The following is a 21332-nucleotide window of genomic DNA, read 5'->3' as shown; positions in this document are numbered from 1 at the left end:
TTGCGTTTCGCGAGATAACACGCGGAGCGCCTTGCGATTCTACCTACTCGCTCGAATCTCGGAATGCGAATGATAGCGCGGCGACCTCGCGTAAACACATCGTGCTGTACACAAGAGCAACGAACTCCAAGGCCATGTGTCAGCCAAATTTCTCGAAATGTCTAAAATGTCGTTATACTGAATATTATCTCGCACTTTAAACTAATTATTAACAAGAATTTGACGTGCACGCTCTCTACGTGCACGCAAATGCGGTTTACAGCGTTCGAAAACGTGAATCATTACTTTTAATTTGCGTATTTGTTCAGCGTTGTACAATTTTTTTTTTCACCAACTTATTCAATATTAAAATAAAAATGGTCTTTTTTGCTTTAATGTTGAATAACTCGGTGAATAAAAATCGTACAATGCTCAATAAATACGCAAAGTAAAGATAAAGATTTACGCTTTTGAAGAGTAACTGTAGGTGATCCTTCAATTTTGCTGTTGATCGCTCACTCAATTTTTGCTGAAGTCGATATTTGAACTTCGAGAAAAAAAATTGTAAAATGATCTTCCTAGGTAAATTTTATAGGGCAAAACCTTTCGATTATCTGAGTTGATTTTTCTCGAAGATTCTTTTAGTAAAATAAAGTAGTAAAATAAAGTAGGAATTCAAGAAAGATTTAAAAAAATCAAACATTTTGCAAATAAAATTTTTTTATAATGCAATAAAACACCGAAAACATTGTGGATTATTTTTTAAAAATTGTTCGAGTTCACTGAAAAAAAAACTTTGTAAAAGCTACCAAATGTTGAATAAAATAATACTAAATAATATTTTATTAATATATATTACCAAAAATAATTTTACTTTTCTAAACATTTAGTAAAAATTATCCAATTCAGTAATATTTAAATTTATTTCTCTCAATATTTGGTAGCTAGTTTTACAAGCAAAAATCTCTTTGCTCTAATGTTTATTCAAATTCAGATAAATGATTAAAATGAAGAATAAAGATAGCATTAGTATCCAATAATTAATCTCAAGTGACCGTTTACGTAATGTAAAAGTTTAAGTATAATAAAAATGTATATTATATATTTAAAATAATATGAGTTTGAATGAGATTTGACTGAAAAATTATTAATAACTTTATGTTTATACAATAAAAAGTTTATTTGTATTTTAACTTTATGCTTAATAACTAAATGTTTATTTTTATTTGTAATGGAAATACTTCATGTATCAGTTTTATATTTACATAGCATATAAACGAATATAATAAAGATAAACTATTTTAAATAGTTGTACAAGAGCAAATACGATATAAATGATTTTGTACGATGGCGATTTAACTTTATTCTAAATTGCTACCAAATGGATATTACGTAATTAAATTTGTTCTTTTTTCCTAATAACTATTTTTTATGAACAGTTAAATATGCAATCTCATAGAAAATCCGCGATATAAAAAACATTTTATTAACTAGTTCTTTCATTTTTTAGAAACACTGTTGTAATAAATTGCTTAATATGCTTCTTCCGATTGGTTAATATTTTCTTGATTTCTCCTTACATTTTTTAGAAAATATTGATTAAATCTATATAATGTTCTTATATATTAATAAATTATAGAACTATCAATAATATACGATATGTCGTTAACAGCGACTTTCAATTGGGATGTAAAAATCACTTACGTAACAAAATTGAGTAGCTATTTCCGAACTAATAATAATTTAAATGTTTTTAACATGTGAAACAATAATTATTTTTATAGTTATTTTTTCATTCTTGTAGATGGAAAACTAAACTGTCGAAAATCTCTTCTGAAAATTTGAGGCTTTAAAGTCTTAAACTTTTAAAGATCCGAGAAAGTTAGGAAATCTATAGAAATACTTAAAAGAAAGGGGGAAATTACTTGCGTTTCAATTAAATCATAATAAAACTTTTAGAAAATGTTGTAAAAGGCATTTTGTGCTAATCGAATATCCAAAGTGTCAAGGGCTCTTGAAACGTTTGGAACGTTTACGCATTTAGAAGTTGGTATATCGCGCGACATAACAAAGGGGCTTGCTCGCGCGAGTTTAATCGATTGAGACGGCAGATAATCGTGGCACTCGCGGTGGAGCTTCCGGCATGTAACAGGACATCGTAAGTCCTCTTAACATGACTTGCACAATGGCGGGCAGTAAGGCCGATGTGTTTCCATGACCGGGTCAGTTCCATAATACCACGCGGACGGCGCGGCAAGAGCCGACCGTGGGATGAATGTTACATGTGCATGCCACTCAGCAGATTGCAGCCGACTGAAGTGCAGTCAGATATGCCGCACAACGGTACTAGCATCATCCTCGAATGGCGCGGACACTAGCGATGGCGAAAATCTAACCTGTACATTGGCGTAGTTTTGCTAAACAATCTATATCTTTAAACACAATTTTTATTATCGTTCCTTTTTATTGCTTCATGTGATTAATATGTAAACATTTTCATATTTTAACAAAAATTAAAATTATTTGTGTGATAATATGTCTGTTTAGAGTCTTTCAGAGCCAAAGAATTAATAATATTAGCGAATATTAATGGAAAATATAAAATGCATCAACTATCTGAAAAAAAATTGAAAACCTATATTGAAAAATATATGTTGAGAACAAAATTAAATATTAAGAGGTATCCAAATATCGAAATCGCTTAAAGTGAGATTTAAGATACACAGATATCCAAACCTCTACAAATTCTACTAAAGGTTAACAATTCCAACTATCCAAAGTACTAAAGTTTCACAGATTGAAATTTCCAAAGATTCAAAGTTTTACAGTTTGAAAGTTCTAATGGGTAGAAGTTTCAAAGGTCCAGTGTTCTAAATATCTGAACTTTCGAGGGTATACCAAGACGGCGCCAATGCGGAGGGTAGTTTGCCATCGTAAAAATGCCGAGCGGCCATCTATACATCCGTACGACGCGGTCGAAATAGTTAAATAGAGATAATGGACCGGAATGGGATTGGCTCCTCGATGATGCTGCTCGTTCGGATTATGAAGATGGATGAAAGCAATCACACACCCGCCGCAGTCTGTCCGTAACTTCACATTTTCCCGGAACAAATCATAATCCGGACGTCCATTCTCTTCTTCATTTTTTTATTTTTTTTTATTTTACATATTACTCCAGCGATTCCGTCAGTATAAACAACAAAATGCACGAAACGCAACTTGAGGATGATATATTATCATTGGTAGTTGTAATAATTATTTTTTTTGTTATTGTAATTGATTGTTGTTGTTTATACATATAAATGCAATTTAAGAAAATAAAATGAAATATCCCTCCAATCTATGCAATTTAATCATTTCGCGCGTTGTGTGCACCTCTTATAATTTATTTTGCGATAATTATAAAAATATTATTGATGATTAAAATTAAAAATTAATAATAGTACATAACAATATTCAAATATTCCTATAATATTTGAACTTTCAGTTTCATAATACTTCTTATTAAGTTGTAGTATCGATTTTCTGCTTTTCACAATGTACATTGTCTTTAAAACGGTAACACAGACATTGTATAAGCCACAATAGGTCTAATCTCAACTCTGGATAAAGGTAAACAACGGTAACTACCACCAGCACGGCGCGAGCGTAATGATTGAAACGCGGCACGAGTATCCATTACTTAGAGAGTATTTTCAGTCGGTGAAAGTAGCCGTTCTTCATTTAATTATTTTCTCCCGATATCTCACGGCTCTCTGAATCCATCTGTAAATTAAGTTTGCTGCCGCCACCACTGCCGCTCCCTGAAGAGGAGGCGGCGGCGGCGGCGGCGCGTTGGTAAAGATTGCGGAAGCCAAGCTCACAGACACCTGCAACCCTTGCTTTGCGCGGCACAAAGGAAGCGCCCCCCTATTCTTTTTCAGCACGCGTCTCTCACCTCGGTTCAATTATCCACCAAGGGCAATGGAGTCACCGACTTCTCAACCGAGAAGCTGCCTCTTAACGCGTTTCCACGCTAGCCTCCACGCAAACAATTTACGAGTGTTTTCTTCAAGAATGCATTTAACCTCGGAATACCTAGTGTATTGTAAATTCGACATCTACAATTTTCCTTCCACAGGTACCTTTGCATGCAGCCTGCTCAGAGGAGATGGTATTTTTAATGCCGCATTCATCTGCGATAATTGAATCAATTGTCGGAGAAACTAGTTCAACTGGCACGCATTTGAGAAAAATAGTATTCGTCTGTTTGATTCAAGGTTGAATCGTTGCTACCGCAATTAAATCTTTTCTCTTTGAGTTCCCATGTTACGAGCAAGAGATCATTTTAGGTTTTCACATTCGTGAATTTTCGGGATACATTTGTTTCAGCGTAACAAAGTGTTGTCCGCATTAATGCGGTTTAGATACAATCGATAGTGCTATTTCAAAGGCACGATATCGCAGAGCAAAATTTCGGGATCGCGGATACGCCGAACCGCGACGTGGTAAATGATAATAGTCGCTCGAAATTTACGTTTCGGAATTTTTCATTGCAATCATTGCTGATGAATGGAGCACGGACACAATACGTGGCGTACGACGGTTTAACATATTTTGCGTGATATATCGCGACGCCTTTTGCCACGAGGCCATTGATCGTTACCGCCACGGTATCCGTGCGATATTTCATACGTTTCGATGAGGTATTTTGAGATATAATCGTCGGAATCTGGAACCAGCAGCGACGCGATAAAAAGTCATAATGCCCTCATTTATAATGGCCTCAGGCCAAGCGCACAATCCGCCGACGACAAATCGATATGAATTTTTGACCGTGTTAATTGGAAAACCAGTGACCCCGGAAACACGTTTAGATATGGTTAGTTTACCTTGCTTTATGTTACATATGTTACGGGTATATCATATTGCATTTTCGAACGATCTAACGCACAGAAAATTTCTCTAATTTCACAAGTCCTGGTGTCTACAACAAGAGAAATAAAAGCTTAAAATTTTAAAAAGCTCAAGTTCCAGCAATATCTGCATTCGTGTTATTACTCTCTCACGCAGTAATTTTTAAAACGACGTATTTTTAAAACTATGTATTAATTTCAGAAATGCTACTAATTCGATATATATTTGAAGAAATAGTTCCTGCTCCGGAAGAATTTTTTAAGAGAGTCGATGGAATCTTGTTAAACTCTCGCGAAGCGAAGGCTTCGACGCTCAAAGTCCAAAAACCCCAAAATCCAGATGCACCAATACATGCGTAGCGTGGCACGTATAGTTGAGTCGGCACGCTCCAGCGCACAACTCTACTATGAGTAAACGTAAATGGCCGGAGGGAAGCGTTGTACAAGGGGAAAAAGGGAAATACGCGAAGCTGAATGCGAGGGCGTAACGATGTAACGACTTTTGTGCGAGGAATGCGCGCGATACCCGTGACGAGCCCCGAGTGCGAGGAATCTCTACGGAATGCCCCGAGATACAGCAATATGCATATACGAGATGCAACTCGGGAGTTATGCATAGCATTAAATGTAAAGTGTAATACGCGAAAATGAGAACCTTTTTAGGAGTGAGTTCTGATCATGATAATGGAATGTCTGTAATTTGCTATAAATCACGCTGATAAAGAAGATTTGGTAATTGGAAAAAAGTCTGAAATTTGCAGAAATAAATTTTACAATCGCGGGAGTAATCTAGTCTCGAAGCTATTCTTCGTTTTGACAAAAAACGGTTCTAATGGCGAAAACATCCCTTAAAAAAAAAATCTTTTATAGTTTTAGCGATATTAAGAGAAATGAAAAAATCTCTGGATTTTATTTTTGAAAGGACGTTTTTACTCGCAGAGACAAAATTACAATATATATATATTTTTTTTACTAAAACGAAATGGCCATGCAATTATGTTTGAATATACTACATTTCTGTAAAATTTCAAATTTAAAAAATTTTGGATTTGTGAAATCTCTCTTGTAAAGTGTAGAGAAAAGGGAAATCATAATTACAAATTGGCGCGAATAATTATTAAAAATTTTTTAAAAGTTTGCAATATTCAATGATTACGAAAGAAAAATTGTAAATTTTAATAAATTTACATTTGAAATGAACAACGTCAATACTCTAATTATAGTTTAAAAGCGAAACATTAAAAGCGTAGTATCGAACATCGGGAACACAAATTTTCAACCGCTACCAAAAACCACTGCGGATTCACGGCGGTTGCTTCCGTGGCGTCTAGACGAGTGATGTATTTGACCGGAAGTGAGGTCGATCGATTATAGTGGAGAATGTATAACGATTGACGTGCCGTGGTACATCGCTCAAGCGGATGCAACGGTATCGTGTCGTAATTTCGGAAAACGACGCTCGAGGCAATGCTACACTTGCCGCAGTAGAAATACAAACAGCGGGGACACGGAGAGAGAGAGTAATACAATCTCTCTCTCTCTTTCTCCCATTCCGAATTGCCAACTCTCCGGTCGCAACCCCCTCCTCCCCCGTCATCCCCTCCACTGGTTTGTCCGCGATAAATTATGTGCGTAGCCCGTGGGGTAAACTGCGACCTGTGGCAGGTATGCAGTAACGATCGGAGGAGTTAGATTTGGACGGCCACATTTCCAACCGAACTTGCTTGATTTTGAGGGAAGCTTCATGATTATTGCAAATCTAAATTGTAATGTTGCCCGGGAACTTCATGATTATTGCAGAGCTAAATTATAATGTGTCGAGGAAACTTCATGACTATTACAAATCAAAATTATAACGTTTCGCAAAGTCCTGATAAATTTCTGAAAATTAGTAAAGTATTTTTTAAAATCAATATATATATATATATATATATATATATGTGTGCACACACACACACACACACACACTTATGTGAGTCTAGTTCAAAAAATGAGTATAGTTGCAAGATGAGCACAACTAGTTCAGCATTTGAGTAAAAAATTATCCACAAAATGGTTACTTCTTTTCTGTGAAAAACAGGATTATACTTAAATGTACAATTTACTCAACCAAATATGCAAGTTATGATTAAAATTTTATTCATGAAAATATTTCGAAGCTTTTACTATGGAAATTTAGAAGCCATTTAAAGCTAAAATAAAATCTCACTTTTAAACATTCGAAAATTCATATATTTTACAGCTTTAATTTTCATTATGCTTCTTTGAGAAGAGAAGTAAGCCACGAGAACGTTTCAAACGTATGAACATTAAAGATGAAAGCCAAAATTAATCTTCGTTGGGTCAATACCACATTACAAGAGTTAATGTAGATAAATTCTTGAATAATAAAAGACTATTACCTACTGATAATAGAAATTTGAGTTAATCACGTTTCCAGCGGAAAGCGAAACGTTACGGTATCACGTTATTAAATGCAATAAAGCTTTTAGAGAACGCGTTTAAATGCATGAAGCGTAGGACTCGCAGGACTTATCCCGCGGAACCCAGCCAGAAGTCGCGCGCGGCTTATCCTGCGTGGCGGACAGGAAACGGGCAGGTTCTACCTCGCGTCTAGACATATTTACGCGCACCACGATAACCGGACTGTCCTTTTTAAAGCGGAGCTTAAAAGCTTTCTGGCCCGAGGAAGAAAAAGTCGCACTACGGTGTGACCGCGACTTAAAACGAATACTAATGCAGCATGGAAATGCATCTAGATTTCTTCTTTTCTTCGTCTCACATTGTGCGCATAATTTGTTCATACCGTAAGTACGGCGTTTATAACGCGCGGAGACTGCGGAATTTATGTAATATACTAATTAGATACAAGTATATTAAAATTATCGCGTTTTTGTTAAACAAACGATTCTTTTAATCGCGAGAGAAACGCAAGTTATCTTATTTACACACGCAGCGCAGCATGTAGAAACATTGCACACGGGCATATTTTATCTCCTGTCATAACGTCATGAATCCTCGAGGAAATACAATCGCTGTTGTTACTTTGAGGGAAGAGAGACGCGGACGTCTTTATTGATGCTTTCTCGTTACTTCAATCCTGCACTATGGCGTCGGACCAGATGCCGAGGATGTTCCGCATCTTGGAAAACGACTACTACCATTACTCTTTGGACATTGATAAAAAGAACAGTCAAGGGCTTGGAATAAGATGGCTAACACAATTCTCGCGCAATTCTTTTCATAATGAAAACAGCCGAGAATTAATGAGACTTGGCGTGGGTGACATATTTATTGTGCTCTAATTTAATCAAACTTTTTTTCATTTCTAATGTCGAGTATGCGAGCGAAAAAGCTTTCCATCTTTCTCTTTCTTTTAAATACTGCAGCATTAATTAAATCTTTCGTCAAACTGACAGAATTATTCACGATTCGTAATTTAATTACTTATGCCGGTCTGTTTCTTTCCTGAAATGCACTTTGGGGTTTGCCTCGATTCGAGAATGCAATGCTAAGCTCGCGAGGTAATCGTATACGTGCTAAAAAGCAGCAGCTGAACATGTCCGAAGATGTTTATTCCTTATATGCAGCTTCAGAAATTGCATCTGGCGGACAGTGGAAGATGTTCGCTACTGAAATAAGCGGTTATATTGTTCCCGGCATCCAGACATGATAAAATGGAAACTGGAAAAATCGAGAATGGAATAAACAAGGAGGAACTCATGAAAGGAATGCAGCAACTCGTACATATCTTTCTTTTTTTAACTCTCTTTCTTATCTTTCGATGGACGTCGCGAGTGACCGTAAATATTTCTCTTGCTTATTTTCCCATCGGTGCTATTATTCGCAAAAATGTCGACGAATATACCGCTATCGTCCAAGTAAATAGCAAATTTTGTCTCAAGAATCACCGAAAGCAAAATATCTCGGTTGCGGAAACAAGTCTGAATAATAGCGAAGCAAAAACATGGAAAGTAACAAGAACTCTTCCATTTTCTTTTCTTATTCTTCTATAATTAAAAAAATCGACGTATTATTAGAAAGTTAAAAATGTTCTGTTGAATAACAAATGTAGAGTTTATTGAATTTTTGAAAAGATGAAAATTAGTAAAGCAGTTTCTTACGGGTCCGTTCCAATTTTTATTAAATAATTTTTTTATTTTCTGATAGCCTTAGTAAACTAAAAAATATACATTTGAATAAAGTTCCATTTATAAAAGCTTAATAGATCTGTAAAAGCTTACGAATTGATATGAATTGTTGATTGAAAAAATATTTTTAATCAATTTTTTAAAACAATATTAAAACTTTGCCATTTAGTTATAAAATTAAATGATTATAATATTTATGACATATTTCATCTGCATTAACATATATAGTAATAAATATAGATTGCTGTGAAATTATTTTATATTAATTCGCTGCGTTTATTAATAAAATGTTTATAAATTTGTACTTTTCGACTTGATCACATGAATCACCAGTATGCTCAAGACTAAAAACAAAAAATAAAATATAAAATAAAATACTTGAAAAATATTTAGAAAATATAAAAGAACCTTTATAATGATCTTGACGTAATATAGTGGCTTCAGTTTACGATCAATGTGATTAACTTGAAAAAAACAAATTCATTAACATTTAATTAATAAACAAAACAAAATATTATAAAGTAAATTTTTTTCTAAACGTTACTAAATGGCAAACTTTTAATTGTTTCAAAAAATCGATTAGGAATACTTTTTCAATCAGCAGCTCATATCGATTCGCTAAAAGCTTTTTCAGTTATAAATGGGACTTTATTCAGATATGTATTATATTTTTTGTTTACTATCAGAAAATTAAAAAATCGTTTAATGGAAATCGGAAGGGCTAAAAAATAGCCTTATAACCCTCATTCTTTACCATTGCTATTCAAAAATGCTCTTTTAGATTTTAAAGAAATATTTATTAGTTTTTCATCTTTTATATGCAAATAATTAAATTCGATCTTTTTGCATAAAGATTGTCCATTTATAAAGAATATAAACTACCGAAACGTTTTTAAATTTTAATAACTCTCTCTACATAATTTATAATATTGTGCGAGGATTTAAGATAGAGGTGAAAAAACATTTTAAAATTCTGAATAGAATATACAAACAATGAAATAATAAAATAGTAAAATAAAATATAAATTTATATAGAAGAAAGGAAATATACGGTATACAAAATTATAAAAAGTCTATAATATTTGACACGAGTTATAGATCGTCTAAAGTGTACTTAGATATAATTTACTAAATGTCACTGGCTTCGATAGATTTAGAGAAGAAAAAGAAAGAGTGATTTCGAATTTTCCAGTCGAATACATTACGGGCGGTCGATAAATGCGCACGTTTATGGAGAGAAGCACACGTGAGAGGGTCATCGTTCCGTCATCCTATCTGCCCCAGACGCTTCGCGTGTACATTGGAATACGTGTACTACGGATTGAATAACGTCGTCCACGATAATGGAAGGCTTTGCCAAACCATGTATCTACAACACCGCACTATCGGTATCGAACACTCGGATCTCTCACGGTACCGCGGTCTCCTCGAAAAGCCAGAAAGAGCGCGAAATCCCACTAATCACAGGATTTAACAACTCGATCGCTCTCTGCGGATTAGGCACGATGATATAAACTTGGATTTTGCGCATCTGAGATTTCTAAAAGAGAAAGGGAGCACGATAGATAAGATAAAATATACTTCGTATGAAAAAAGCTGTCGATAAATCCCGTCATTCGTAACAAGAAAGCAATATTGTAATACTTTGTAAGAAATGATTTTTACAAGTTGTTTTTAGTAATAACGTAAGAAATGATAAAAGATTTGCGTAGAAATTATTTTTTTTCTCGTTTCTACGTTATTCAAATTTATGAATGATATAATTTACATTTTTTTTTATTTTTGACGATTTAAAATTTTAGATTTATAAAATATAAATTTTAAATCGATTTGTGACAATTGTTTTAGCAAATCAGCAACATCTTGCTGATTTTGATAAAATAATTTTTTTCAAATAATCACACAATGCTCTAATCTCACTAGTAAAAATCCGAAATATAAATTGAAATTAAGCACAACAAGGTGGTAGTCAAGAAGCTTCTCAGCTTTGCCTCGGAGATAAAGCGAAAGGAAAGAAAGAGGCTCGCGGTCGGTACATGTTCCGTCGTTCCTCCAATTTCCGGCGTTCAACCGGCAGCTCGCGCGATTTTGCGAAACGGCCGCTTCGCAAAAAATTCCTGACACGACTCCGCACTTTGCCCGAGCGAAACGAGTATATCGCTTCACGGGACTGCGGGAATCTCTGTCGCTTGTGTGACCGAAGATGGCTGCTGATACCAGCCAGGGATTTCGCTGAAAAGCTAAAGTATAGAGTGATGGAAAAATAACTCGCATGAATGTAGACACTAACACATACATATCTCAGGTATATAAATAATCCCAAGATAATTCTTATTTTTATAAATTTATATCTATTTCTAAAATTAAAATTTTCTAAAATTGATTATCATTCAACACCATTACAATATTATAATTTAAAAGTGCAATCTTTTGTTTTATTCACACTCCATTAATAACGATAATTTTTGTCTTGAATAATTTTTACGTCAACAATACAGAACGTCAATAATCTGCAAAGTTGGTTGACGCCCTGCTGGAAAATAAGGGATCGACATTATATAATTTAATGGGATTGAAAAGAAAAAACGAAAGAGCATTGCTTACAATTAAGCCGGGGATGATTAAAGATGGCGGACTTTCGCGGGCTCGAGCGTATTGATTTGGAAGGCCTTGCGCGAAAGTCTTACGAATAATGACATTTCCACACGGGGGTGGAAAATAATATTTGTGCCGACATCTATACAGGGTCGTAGCAAGCGATGGTGATCAGAAGTTTCTCGCGAGCTTCACGAGATGGCGAAGGCTGACGCGTTTTCCGCCCTTCGTATTCCTTCGTAGGGGTGGTTCATCATCCCCCCGTCTTTCTCGTAGCTCGCAAAAGAAGCTGTTTCCAGGCGAGGAAGAGGAACGGAGCGAGGAGCGAAGGAGGTAGGAGGGGGAGAATATTGGTCGATCTTTAGGGAGATTTTCGTTGATTTACAGCGCCATTATCGATGCGGCGCTCGTTCGCGTCAACCGGTTTCTCCGGGCATATGGAGACGCCGTAAAAGGGCTGTAAATCCATTATTTACACGAGCATGCGAACCAACTGGAAGACGGTCGCTCTTCGAAGCGCCGTGAGTTACGAGACCGACGTTTCTGCGCACCGCGACGCCTCGTAAATATTTATCTCGTGCCAGAGGAGCAACACACCAATAAAACTGATTACACGGCGCGATAAAAACCGTTCGTATATCGGGAATTGATTTGTTCGTATAAGGACCGCACTAATCCGGATTTTAACAATCCATTTCAACGTGAAGGAGTTTCGACTAAGCCACCGATATGCGATACGCAACTTACTTTAATCTTTAATGGCATTGATCGCTCCTTGACACTTAATTTCTCACAAATAAAATTTCAAACGCACATTGAGAAATTGATTTTTATTATCCTACTCATGTATATTTATTCGGTTACATTATGTGTATTTGTTATTCCCTATCTATTTGAGAAACTCCATATTTGATTTCAACAGAGTATCTTGACGCTTTCTCGAACGAACGGAAATGCATATCGCATAGGGGGCCTTCATAAACGTTTCGAGCAAGTTACGAGCGTGCGTGCGTTTTTTTACAGCGAAAAATACACCATCGTTTGGATGGAGGAATGGTTTTCCTTTTATTGGGATATAGCTTCACGCCAAGTGATTTATGGCAGCCTGGCGGCTCCGTTGCACGCGCGCGAGCCATGCGCTCACGTGACGCAAGATGAAAATATCTCCGCTTGCGCATGATTCGCAATACATCAATTTTATGCAGAACGCATCGATCGATCCGCCTTTCAATTTTCATGTAAATTTCGCGGCGATCGCGTGTCCCTGTCGCTTTCTCTTGTTCTCCTGGCGCTTGTTCCGGCTCGAGATCGCTATGATGTATAGGACCCAGCGGAGGGACGCGAGCGTGGACGCGATTGTGCGGCAACCATCGCAACATTCCTCCTAAAGGAGAAATGAGACAGAATATTTGCTTGTTACAATGTCGTTTGTGTTCCATAAATATCATGGACTTCGATACGCAAGAATCTTGCGTAAAAGAAAATATAGACTTATAGAAGATAAAAGTATGACTCCCCCCCCCCTCCCATCAATAATATAGTAATAAAATTACATTATATATTATAAATTTGTTTAAAGAGCGAAACAAATAAACGCAATGAAAGAGAGAGAGAGACAAAGATTATTTTCTAAAATATTTCTCAATTTGAAATATACTCGTACATCGACCAACTATTCTCTAACCCTAGAGGCTCCTAAGTATTGCTAAATCGATATTCACATGGTGAGATATATGGGACGAGTTGTCGTTGTCAGAAGGGAGGCAAGAAGATTCGGTAGGGAGAACGTCACGATCGAGTGTCTTGATTTATCGAGATGTATCGAGTGCGCGCCAGCCATTCTACCGAACGTTTCGGAGGAAATAGGAGATACGTTAGTTCGACGAACGGTAGTCGGTGATAATTGAAACCGTTAATTAAATCTCGGGATAAGCGTCACGGCTAAATGAGTTTTTAGATCGTCGCCTCTCGAAGTCGCCAAGGGATGAAATCTCGGCCATTTCATTTCCAATGTAGCCTGCCACCCAAATGATATTTGCGTGTTTCTTTACCTCGCTTTACCTCATTCAAGAAAGATTATTCAAATATATTTATTTTAAAACTTGCAAATATTTACCAGACAAAATAGATTTAATTCTACAAGTCCCTTCTTTTCATAAATATTCAGAACTTTAGAAAATAAAAAATTTTATTAAACAATGAAATGTAATCTGTTGCATGACTCATAAATATCGACACTTATATCATTGACAATTTGATTTACCGATGCTTTATTGCCGTATTCGGAATGATTTACTTACAATCAGCGACAAATTCGATATTCAAATGTCAGCAGAAAGTTTGGTGGAACGGATTTTCCGATAAATCTCACAGAAGACTGTCGTCCTAGTCTAATTTGCGGATCTCACGCTAAAAGGAAACTACGTCGTTCGAAGGATAGGGGTGGAGAAGAATTTATAGTTACCCTAATATCGAAAACTCACTGTGTGAATAGTTCGCAAGGGAGGTGATATAAATTTCGGGACTAATCCTGTGCTTCCATTTTCGCGAACAAACTCGGACGATAATTTTTCGCCTGATGTAAATCAGAGATCCTCGAGGAGCGTTCCAGAGAGGAGCCGAAAACTTCTTAAATACAATTAAAAAATTACCATCGAAGAGGGTAAAATACTGCCGATCGCCAAAGACTAATGTTGCAATGGAGATTTTATCCTTATTTGCAGGCTAATATAAAAGAACCTTCGAACGAAGAAAGGCTCGCTGAGAAAGATTTGTTAATTATAAATGTCAATATCGAGGGGAAGACGAACTACGTTTATATTTATGAAACATAAATATTTATAAAAATGTCTAATTTGTTTCAGGTCAGAAAAATCTGAGAAGGTATCCGGTTATGGTGTTCATTCATGGTGAAAGTTTCGAATGGAATAGTGGTAATCCTTACGATGGCACTATACTGGCGGCTTATGGCAACATTGTTTTTGTTACAATTAATTTTCGACTCGGCATCCTAGGTAAGAAACATAAACATTTGTTAAAGAACCGTAACAGATACAAACATTATTGTAGCAAGAATCAATTTCCCTCCTTTGTTGCTCTTATCCGTAGATAAGAGCGGAAGACTATCGATCGATTCACCAAGCAGAAAAGTACTAACGCCTAATATACTTTTACTGTATACTATGCCGTGTAAATAACTTCGTTACGGTTTGTCGTTTACCAAGGCTGCTGCCTGCTGCGCAAACTTCCTATCTAAATTTTTATCGCTTCGAGCTTTTCAATATTGGACTTTGCCTTCAAAGAAAGTTTACGCGAGGTCATACGATACAAGGTAGTAGATTTATCATACTAGCGGAAGTGTAAATGATGCTCGTTCTCGCTCTCTCTCTCTCTCTTTCTCTCTCCCTCCGTTGTATCAGCTTAATCGCAAACAATTATTTTACCCCGCGCACTTGTGAAATGCGTCAAGGTAATGTAGATGTAGTATAAAGTTTCATCTTTTGAATTGCTCGAATCAGTTGGAAAAATCATATTCATATGAGAAATTTAACAACAATGAGGTCGCGCTAGATTGCGACTTGGTACTTTCTGGTTTGAAAAAACGTTAAATTATTCCGTGTATTATCCAGGCGTGCACTTTTCTCATTGTTACGTAAAAAAGTATATAACTGATGTAGTAATAGTATATATTTCTCGTTGCACGAGGGTGGTCATGCGAAAGCGTCATTATTCAAAAAGTTCGTTAAAAACTGCCATCCAGAAGCGTGGCGCATCGCGGCACCTGCAATCCGAAATTGTCGTGTACAGTGCTCGTCCTGAAGGGGTTAACAGCGAAATTCCGGCAATCCCTTCTCGCGAGATGACAGCGACGGCGCGATGCAAATAGACGAGCTCGTGGTGCGCACGTGTAGGCGGGTGTGGGTACATTCGGTATATCCGGTAAGTGGAGTGGTTGGCGGAAGAAAAAAAGAGGCGGACGCGAAACCATAATCATAAATTAGGTTAAAGTGCTGGGGAAGCGCTTAGTAACCCCGACCCGCTCTAGGCGGCCGGAGTTAGCCCGTGAGGAGCCTGCGGATAGCTTCAACCCGCCCTGCCGCCGCCATGTCCGCCCTGCGCAAAACAGGGGAAAAATATGGTCCCAAGCGCGAAGCGGCTGCCGAGCAAAAAGAGCCCCGGCGATCGCGTTACCGCGCGAAAGTGCTTCATGTTTAAGCACGAGGGGAGAATTTTGCATCTCCGCGGAGCTAATTAATTGGGACACTGAATACACGAGTCCCCGGGGATCTTGAAACCTGGAATCCCAATTATTCGAGATCCCCAATAAGAAAGGAAAAAAATAAGGCTTCCGTGTCTCGGAAGCTTTCAGCTTGTCGAGCGCCTGCTATTTATGGGACTTATTTTAATGAGCTTTACTTCTTTCTTGGATTTTCTCAGTTTTAACAAATCGCATCGTTGAAAAATTTAAGGATACTCCCTTAAGAATCGTTAGATCATTCCTTAATTCGCGACTTTATAGTACCTTGCCTTTCTACATTCTGAATTGGTTCTGGAAAGGAATTCTCGCCTTGTTATTTACTTAGAGTTTTATGCTTCCAAGTCTACGTGTCTCTAAATCTCGGGATTTCAAGATTTTTATACTCTGAGTTTCTTCAACTGATCTAAACTGCTCTTTTTTTTTCATGTTTAAGAATAATTAATTGTTCGAATATTTATCTCTGTGATAATTGCAAGATTTCTGTTGTAGGTTTTCTGAGACCTGGAATTAGAGACGATACAGCAAGCAATTTCGGACTGTTGGATCAAATAGCGGCATTGCTTTGGTTAAGGGAAAACATCGCGGAGTTTGGCGGCGACCCTAATAGCGTTACTTTGGTCGGCCATGGCACTGGCGCTATCTTTGCTAATCTGCTTCTAATCAGCCCAGTCGCCAACAAAAAAGGTAAAAGGGAACAAAATGTGTATGCTACATTATATACCAGCATAATCAGCTTCTTATCTCCCTTTTATCAAGTTTTTCTTTCTCGACGTTGCTTCCTGCACTTTAGTTTTCATTTCTTATTTTATAGTTACTTGATTTCTGTTAATTTCTGCCAATCAAACAAAAAAAAACTTGAACAGCTACTCGCAATAATATACGTTCGCAAGAACTAAAGGACTATATGCAATCTGAGCTAATCCCTCTTCTCGTTGTAATTGGAAACATTATCCACAGTTATAGAAGCGTACAATGATCGCATATAGGGATCACGATTTCCGAGTCGACGAGAGATAATCGTGGGATTAATTGGAGGAATCAGGCCGAGAGAGATGGCCATACGTGTACTTACATTAAATACAATATATCCACGGTCGAAACAATATTCAATTGGTGTGCTTTCGTATGAATGATTCATTGATCACGAAAGAATTTATAGAATTTACGATTAAAACGGAAAGTAAACATTAATTATAATAGAATATCGGAGAAGCAATAACCGTTGGAAATGTAATTTAGAGAGATATTTAGATAAGTTGGGTATAATAAAATATTAATTATAATATAATTATGAAATTATATTAACGGTAAGCACAACTGGTAAATAGGCGTTATTCAGATCTCAACGACCTCAATTGATTCTTTCGAATTTCCTCTTTTCCGATTCGTAAGAACTTGCATTGTGATATTTCCGAGTTTGACAAGGGACTAAGAATCGCTCGTCTACACGTGTTCAATGGTGAGCACACATCGACCACGAGCACTCAAGCACTCTCGAGTACTCCGCGGTGCTCGGCAGGGTCAGCGAGAACGAGCAAAAGCAAGAAAGAAGATGTCGACCATTTTTCACCCGACCGGCTCGCAATGGCGGCCGGGAAAAGGAACTTTTCTCTTCCGGCCGGGCGCACAATGCCACCACGTCCGGCCAATAATTATATTGTGCAATGAAAAATAACCGGACTTAATATTTTACACGTCGAGACAGAAATGCCCGTGCCATGCCGAAGGTTCTCAAATATTGCTGCCATTTTATATTTATAGCACTCCTTTATCCACGTGACGTAAATGTGATCATTTATTAAATCACCGTTGGGAGATTATGAATACAACATTGTTGTAATGTCTGGGAAAACGGGTCTTCCCTGAATATTATATGTATAACAAATAATTTAAATATTATAGTTGAAATATATTGTACGAATTCTTTCTTCAATTAGGATCAAAAGATTTTATGAGAGCCCTCAATTGTAAACGCGGAAATCGTTCGCGAAGAATTAATTTAAAAAATTAATTTCAGGTAATCTTATTTTTGTTTCGCAAGTTAAGACTTAATAAAATTTGAGAACTGCTGAACTTGCTATATTAAATAGCAAAGTTATTAATCAGTGACATCCTTATTTTGTTGGTTGCAGGATTGTTCAAACGAGCTATTCTAATGTCTGGATCGGCAATGAGCGCGGACGCCATCGGCAAGGCGCCATTGCAAATTACCAAGCAGGTAAAGAAAGATGCCACTGTATAGTCGCGAATAAAAACGCGAGATGAGGATTGATGCGCTTGGATTTCAGTTTTGCGGAATGACAAATCGTTACATGCGGCATCTATTATCATTAATTCTATGATTGACTTAATTTCAGATTTTAAAAGACTTCAACGTTTCTAGTTTTTCTCGTTATAAAATTCCAAGATGCTTAGATTCTTGAAACATTGCGTTTCGTACAAAAAATTATTTTTACAATTTCTATAAATAATTATATATATTTTTTTAAATATTTTTCCAACAATAAATTTTCTGATTATATAATAGATTATATAATTCCTAGAGCTTCGAATTCTGAACAGTGTGAGTTCTCGGTCTCATTTCGTACAAATCGAAAAAATGTCGAAATGAAGGAACCGCCGTTCATCACAGTTTTTACGTGGTAACGTACGTTTTACAAACGACGCGGCGCGGCGGCGTCGTGTTTCTGCTCCACTCGCGATTTGAATTCGACGGAAAGACATATCGTTGCTCGTCACGGCGAAGAATCGTTACACAGTTACATCGATGCCGAGGGTACAGGGTCGTTGGCCGCGTTCATTGCGCTCGTGAGCAATGGCGGGGATCGTTTTTCAGGTGGCGCACGCTCTCAACTGTCCCACCACCAGCGACAGCGAACTGGCGCTCTGCTTGCGCAACCAGGACGTAGACAGGCTGCTACACGTGAAAATCCACAAGCCGAAATACGTGCCGGCCTACGCACCGTTGATCGACCGCGCCGTCATCCCTGACAAGCCGCTCAATTTAATGGAGAACATCCAGCTCTTTGGCAGGTACGATTTGAATTTTTTTTCCGTCGAATAGTATAGGAAACAAAAGTGATCTTATAATCCTTACATGTGGATATTAATCTAAATAGTGGTATTTTCTCTAAAATAATAATAAAAATGATGGCGCGCGATATAAAGTGGAAGCTGCAAAAATAATATATACCGATAATATTAATATTTACCGAGTATTATTAATATTTATTATGATTAATGGATTTTTGTTTCCTGACGCATACGAAAGGATTTAAACATTCAGTGTAAATTCTACATTTACATTTAACAAATTAAAAATAACAAATGACGTTGTTTTTTAGGTTCGATTTGATGTACGGTATAACAGAATCCGAGAAATTTCACATCCTGCCACCAGTTGCTTTGTTACACGGCATGCTTGATGGACAACGAGATGAAATCCTACGAGACCATGCCAAAGTAAATTTACTCGTGTGTTGAGTTCGTTTATCCCAATATGAAGCAATTCTTGTTCTATTTATTTTCCTTCGTTCTTATTGGATTTATCTTAGGACATTTTCTTTCTATCTAGGGCTTCTCGAATCTCCAGATCCTTAACGATTCCGCAATTCTTTCTTTTTTGACCTTTAGAGCCTTAGATTCTCGGCTTTAGATTAGAAATTGCCGTGTTTCTCCTGTTCTCGAAATCCTTCGATTAACTAAACGGGTGTTATGATAATTAGATTCTTCCGTTATCTTTCTCTGACTTAACAGTTTTTCTCTTAAAACTTAATTTTCTGTATCAAAATATGTCTTCAGGCGACGCATGAGCTGGAGCCGGAGCTGATTCTATCGAAAGTGCTCGAGCAATATGGCGACTTCTCGAGTGGGTTCACGAAAGAGTACGCTACAAAGAATCGGGACATGGTGCTGGAGGCGCTCTCCGATAGCGGCACCGTGGCGCCGTTAATAATGACTGCCAATTTGCATTCAAGGGCGAACCCGAAGAGCTACATGTACGTCTTCTCGCATCCGAAAGCTATGCAAGACTACTCTGGCGTAAGTAGGTCTCGACGATACAACGAAGATCGATTATCGCGGCTCAGACGCCCCTCGACAAAGCGGGACCCGACATGGAGCGGGAAAAATGTTGCACGCTGCGTCAATGGGCGAGGAAAGGATGTGAAGAGCAGGAAGGAGGGGGGGGGAGGAGGAGGAAAGAGGGGGCGGTCTGGCGGGGATGATGAGTTAAAGTGCACTTCCTTCAACGCTCCAATTCGCAGTTTCATGCAACGTTGTTATTCCCTGATGCGGAGTGTTGCTCCTGAAAACGGAGGGCATTTTTCATCGCCGTACTTTATCGGCGAAATCTGAAATGGGAAATTTACTTTTTCTAATTCTCTAACCGCGAAAGAGGAGAGACGGTGCGAGAAAGAGAATGGAAGAGGAAAGAAAGATATACATTATGGTCTTCCACAAGAGCGTTGATTGTTTAGAGAGCAACGAGCATGCAGAGTGTTGAAAAGATTTTAGAAAACAGATTCTTTTTTTTCTTTTGGCACATTTTCGAGCAAATCTGCAATTAGCACATATTTCAAAAGTTCTCTTTTTTTAATCAAATAAAGCATTTTTAAATACTTGAAAATTTATAAACTTTATTCTAAATTTTAACACTCGTAATATTAGTGAAAAATTAAAGAGGATATTTTTTCCAGTTGCTAAAGTTTATAATAATGAAAAATAATAGTAGCAACGGTTTCCAAATGAAAATTTCTTAAGGAAAAATCAACTTTAAATTTGCCAAAAAAAAACTGGCGAAAGGTAGGGTGCGATTTTTGGGTCACCCGACATGGTTAGCGCACTGTAGTCATTGTCCTAGGTTTCTTAGTTCGGAAGGGACGAGTTGTGACCTAGTGGCAGCCATTGTGCTCGCACAGTTGCCGAGAGAAAAATCCGAGCTGCGAACCCATTTGGATTTCGGCCAACTATTTTTATCACCGTTGCGTGCACCGGCAACGACCACACCGCGGCCGCCGCGCTTGTGCGGTAACCGAGAATATCGCTAAATTGAATGTACCTCCGGGTACAACGCTATCCTCACGTCAACAAGGATATTAGATTTTAAATCTGCAAACTGCGATTCGCAGTGTGCATCATTTCGATGTCAAGTTATGTCAATCTCTCTCTTTCTCTCTCTTTCTCTCTCTCTCTCTCTCTCTCTCTCTCTCTCATTGTCTCTCTTGTACACATGGCGAGCGAGTTCGATGAATTTTAATTTCCACTCGTTCTCGTAAATTCCACCCTTTATTGAACTTTACAAATTGACGCGTTTGTAAATACGCTCGGTTTATCGTGCTAAAAATAATTACGACTGCGATAAATCTGAGAACTCGCACCCAGGAAATTTCATTCGAAAATTGTTAGTGGGATTGATGATGAGCGAGTTTAAACTCGAAATAAACTTTAGTT

The 21332-nt window shown here is 37.3% G+C and overlaps 1 protein-coding gene and 1 long non-coding RNA gene across 8 annotated transcripts in view; one reads left to right on the top strand and one right to left on the bottom strand.

Annotated features, from left to right (window-relative positions):
- LOC120359388 overlaps nucleotides 1–21332 on the bottom strand; it is a 35996-nt gene that overhangs the window by 2282 nt on the left and 12382 nt on the right. The gene's annotated exons all lie outside the window — the stretch shown is intronic.
- The window catches only part of LOC105199594, a 294478-nt gene that overhangs the window by 263293 nt on the left and 9853 nt on the right, over nucleotides 1–21332 (top strand). For 6 of the 7 annotated variants that reach the window (XM_039456694.1, XM_039456692.1, XM_039456691.1 and 3 more), the window contains 6 exons: nucleotides 14488–14637; nucleotides 16371–16565; nucleotides 18014–18099; nucleotides 18718–18914; nucleotides 19226–19343; nucleotides 19683–19922. In XM_039456694.1, coding sequence (XP_039312628.1) covers nucleotides 14517–14637; nucleotides 16371–16565; nucleotides 18014–18099; nucleotides 18718–18914; nucleotides 19226–19343; nucleotides 19683–19922 — 957 coding nt within the window. In that variant the 5' untranslated portion in view covers nucleotides 14488–14516. The remainder of the gene's footprint in view (nucleotides 1–14487; nucleotides 14638–16370; nucleotides 16566–18013; nucleotides 18100–18717; nucleotides 18915–19225; nucleotides 19344–19682; nucleotides 19923–21332) is intronic. The other variant, XM_039456693.1, reaches the window with a different exon arrangement.

The sequence above is a fragment of the Solenopsis invicta genome, chromosome 13 (assembly GCF_016802725.1).
Source record: "Solenopsis invicta isolate M01_SB chromosome 13, UNIL_Sinv_3.0, whole genome shotgun sequence".
Taxonomy (NCBI): domain Eukaryota; kingdom Metazoa; phylum Arthropoda; class Insecta; order Hymenoptera; family Formicidae; genus Solenopsis; species Solenopsis invicta.
The sequence above is the reverse complement of the archived record's forward strand: the minus strand, read 5'-3'. Positions and strand labels throughout refer to the sequence as shown.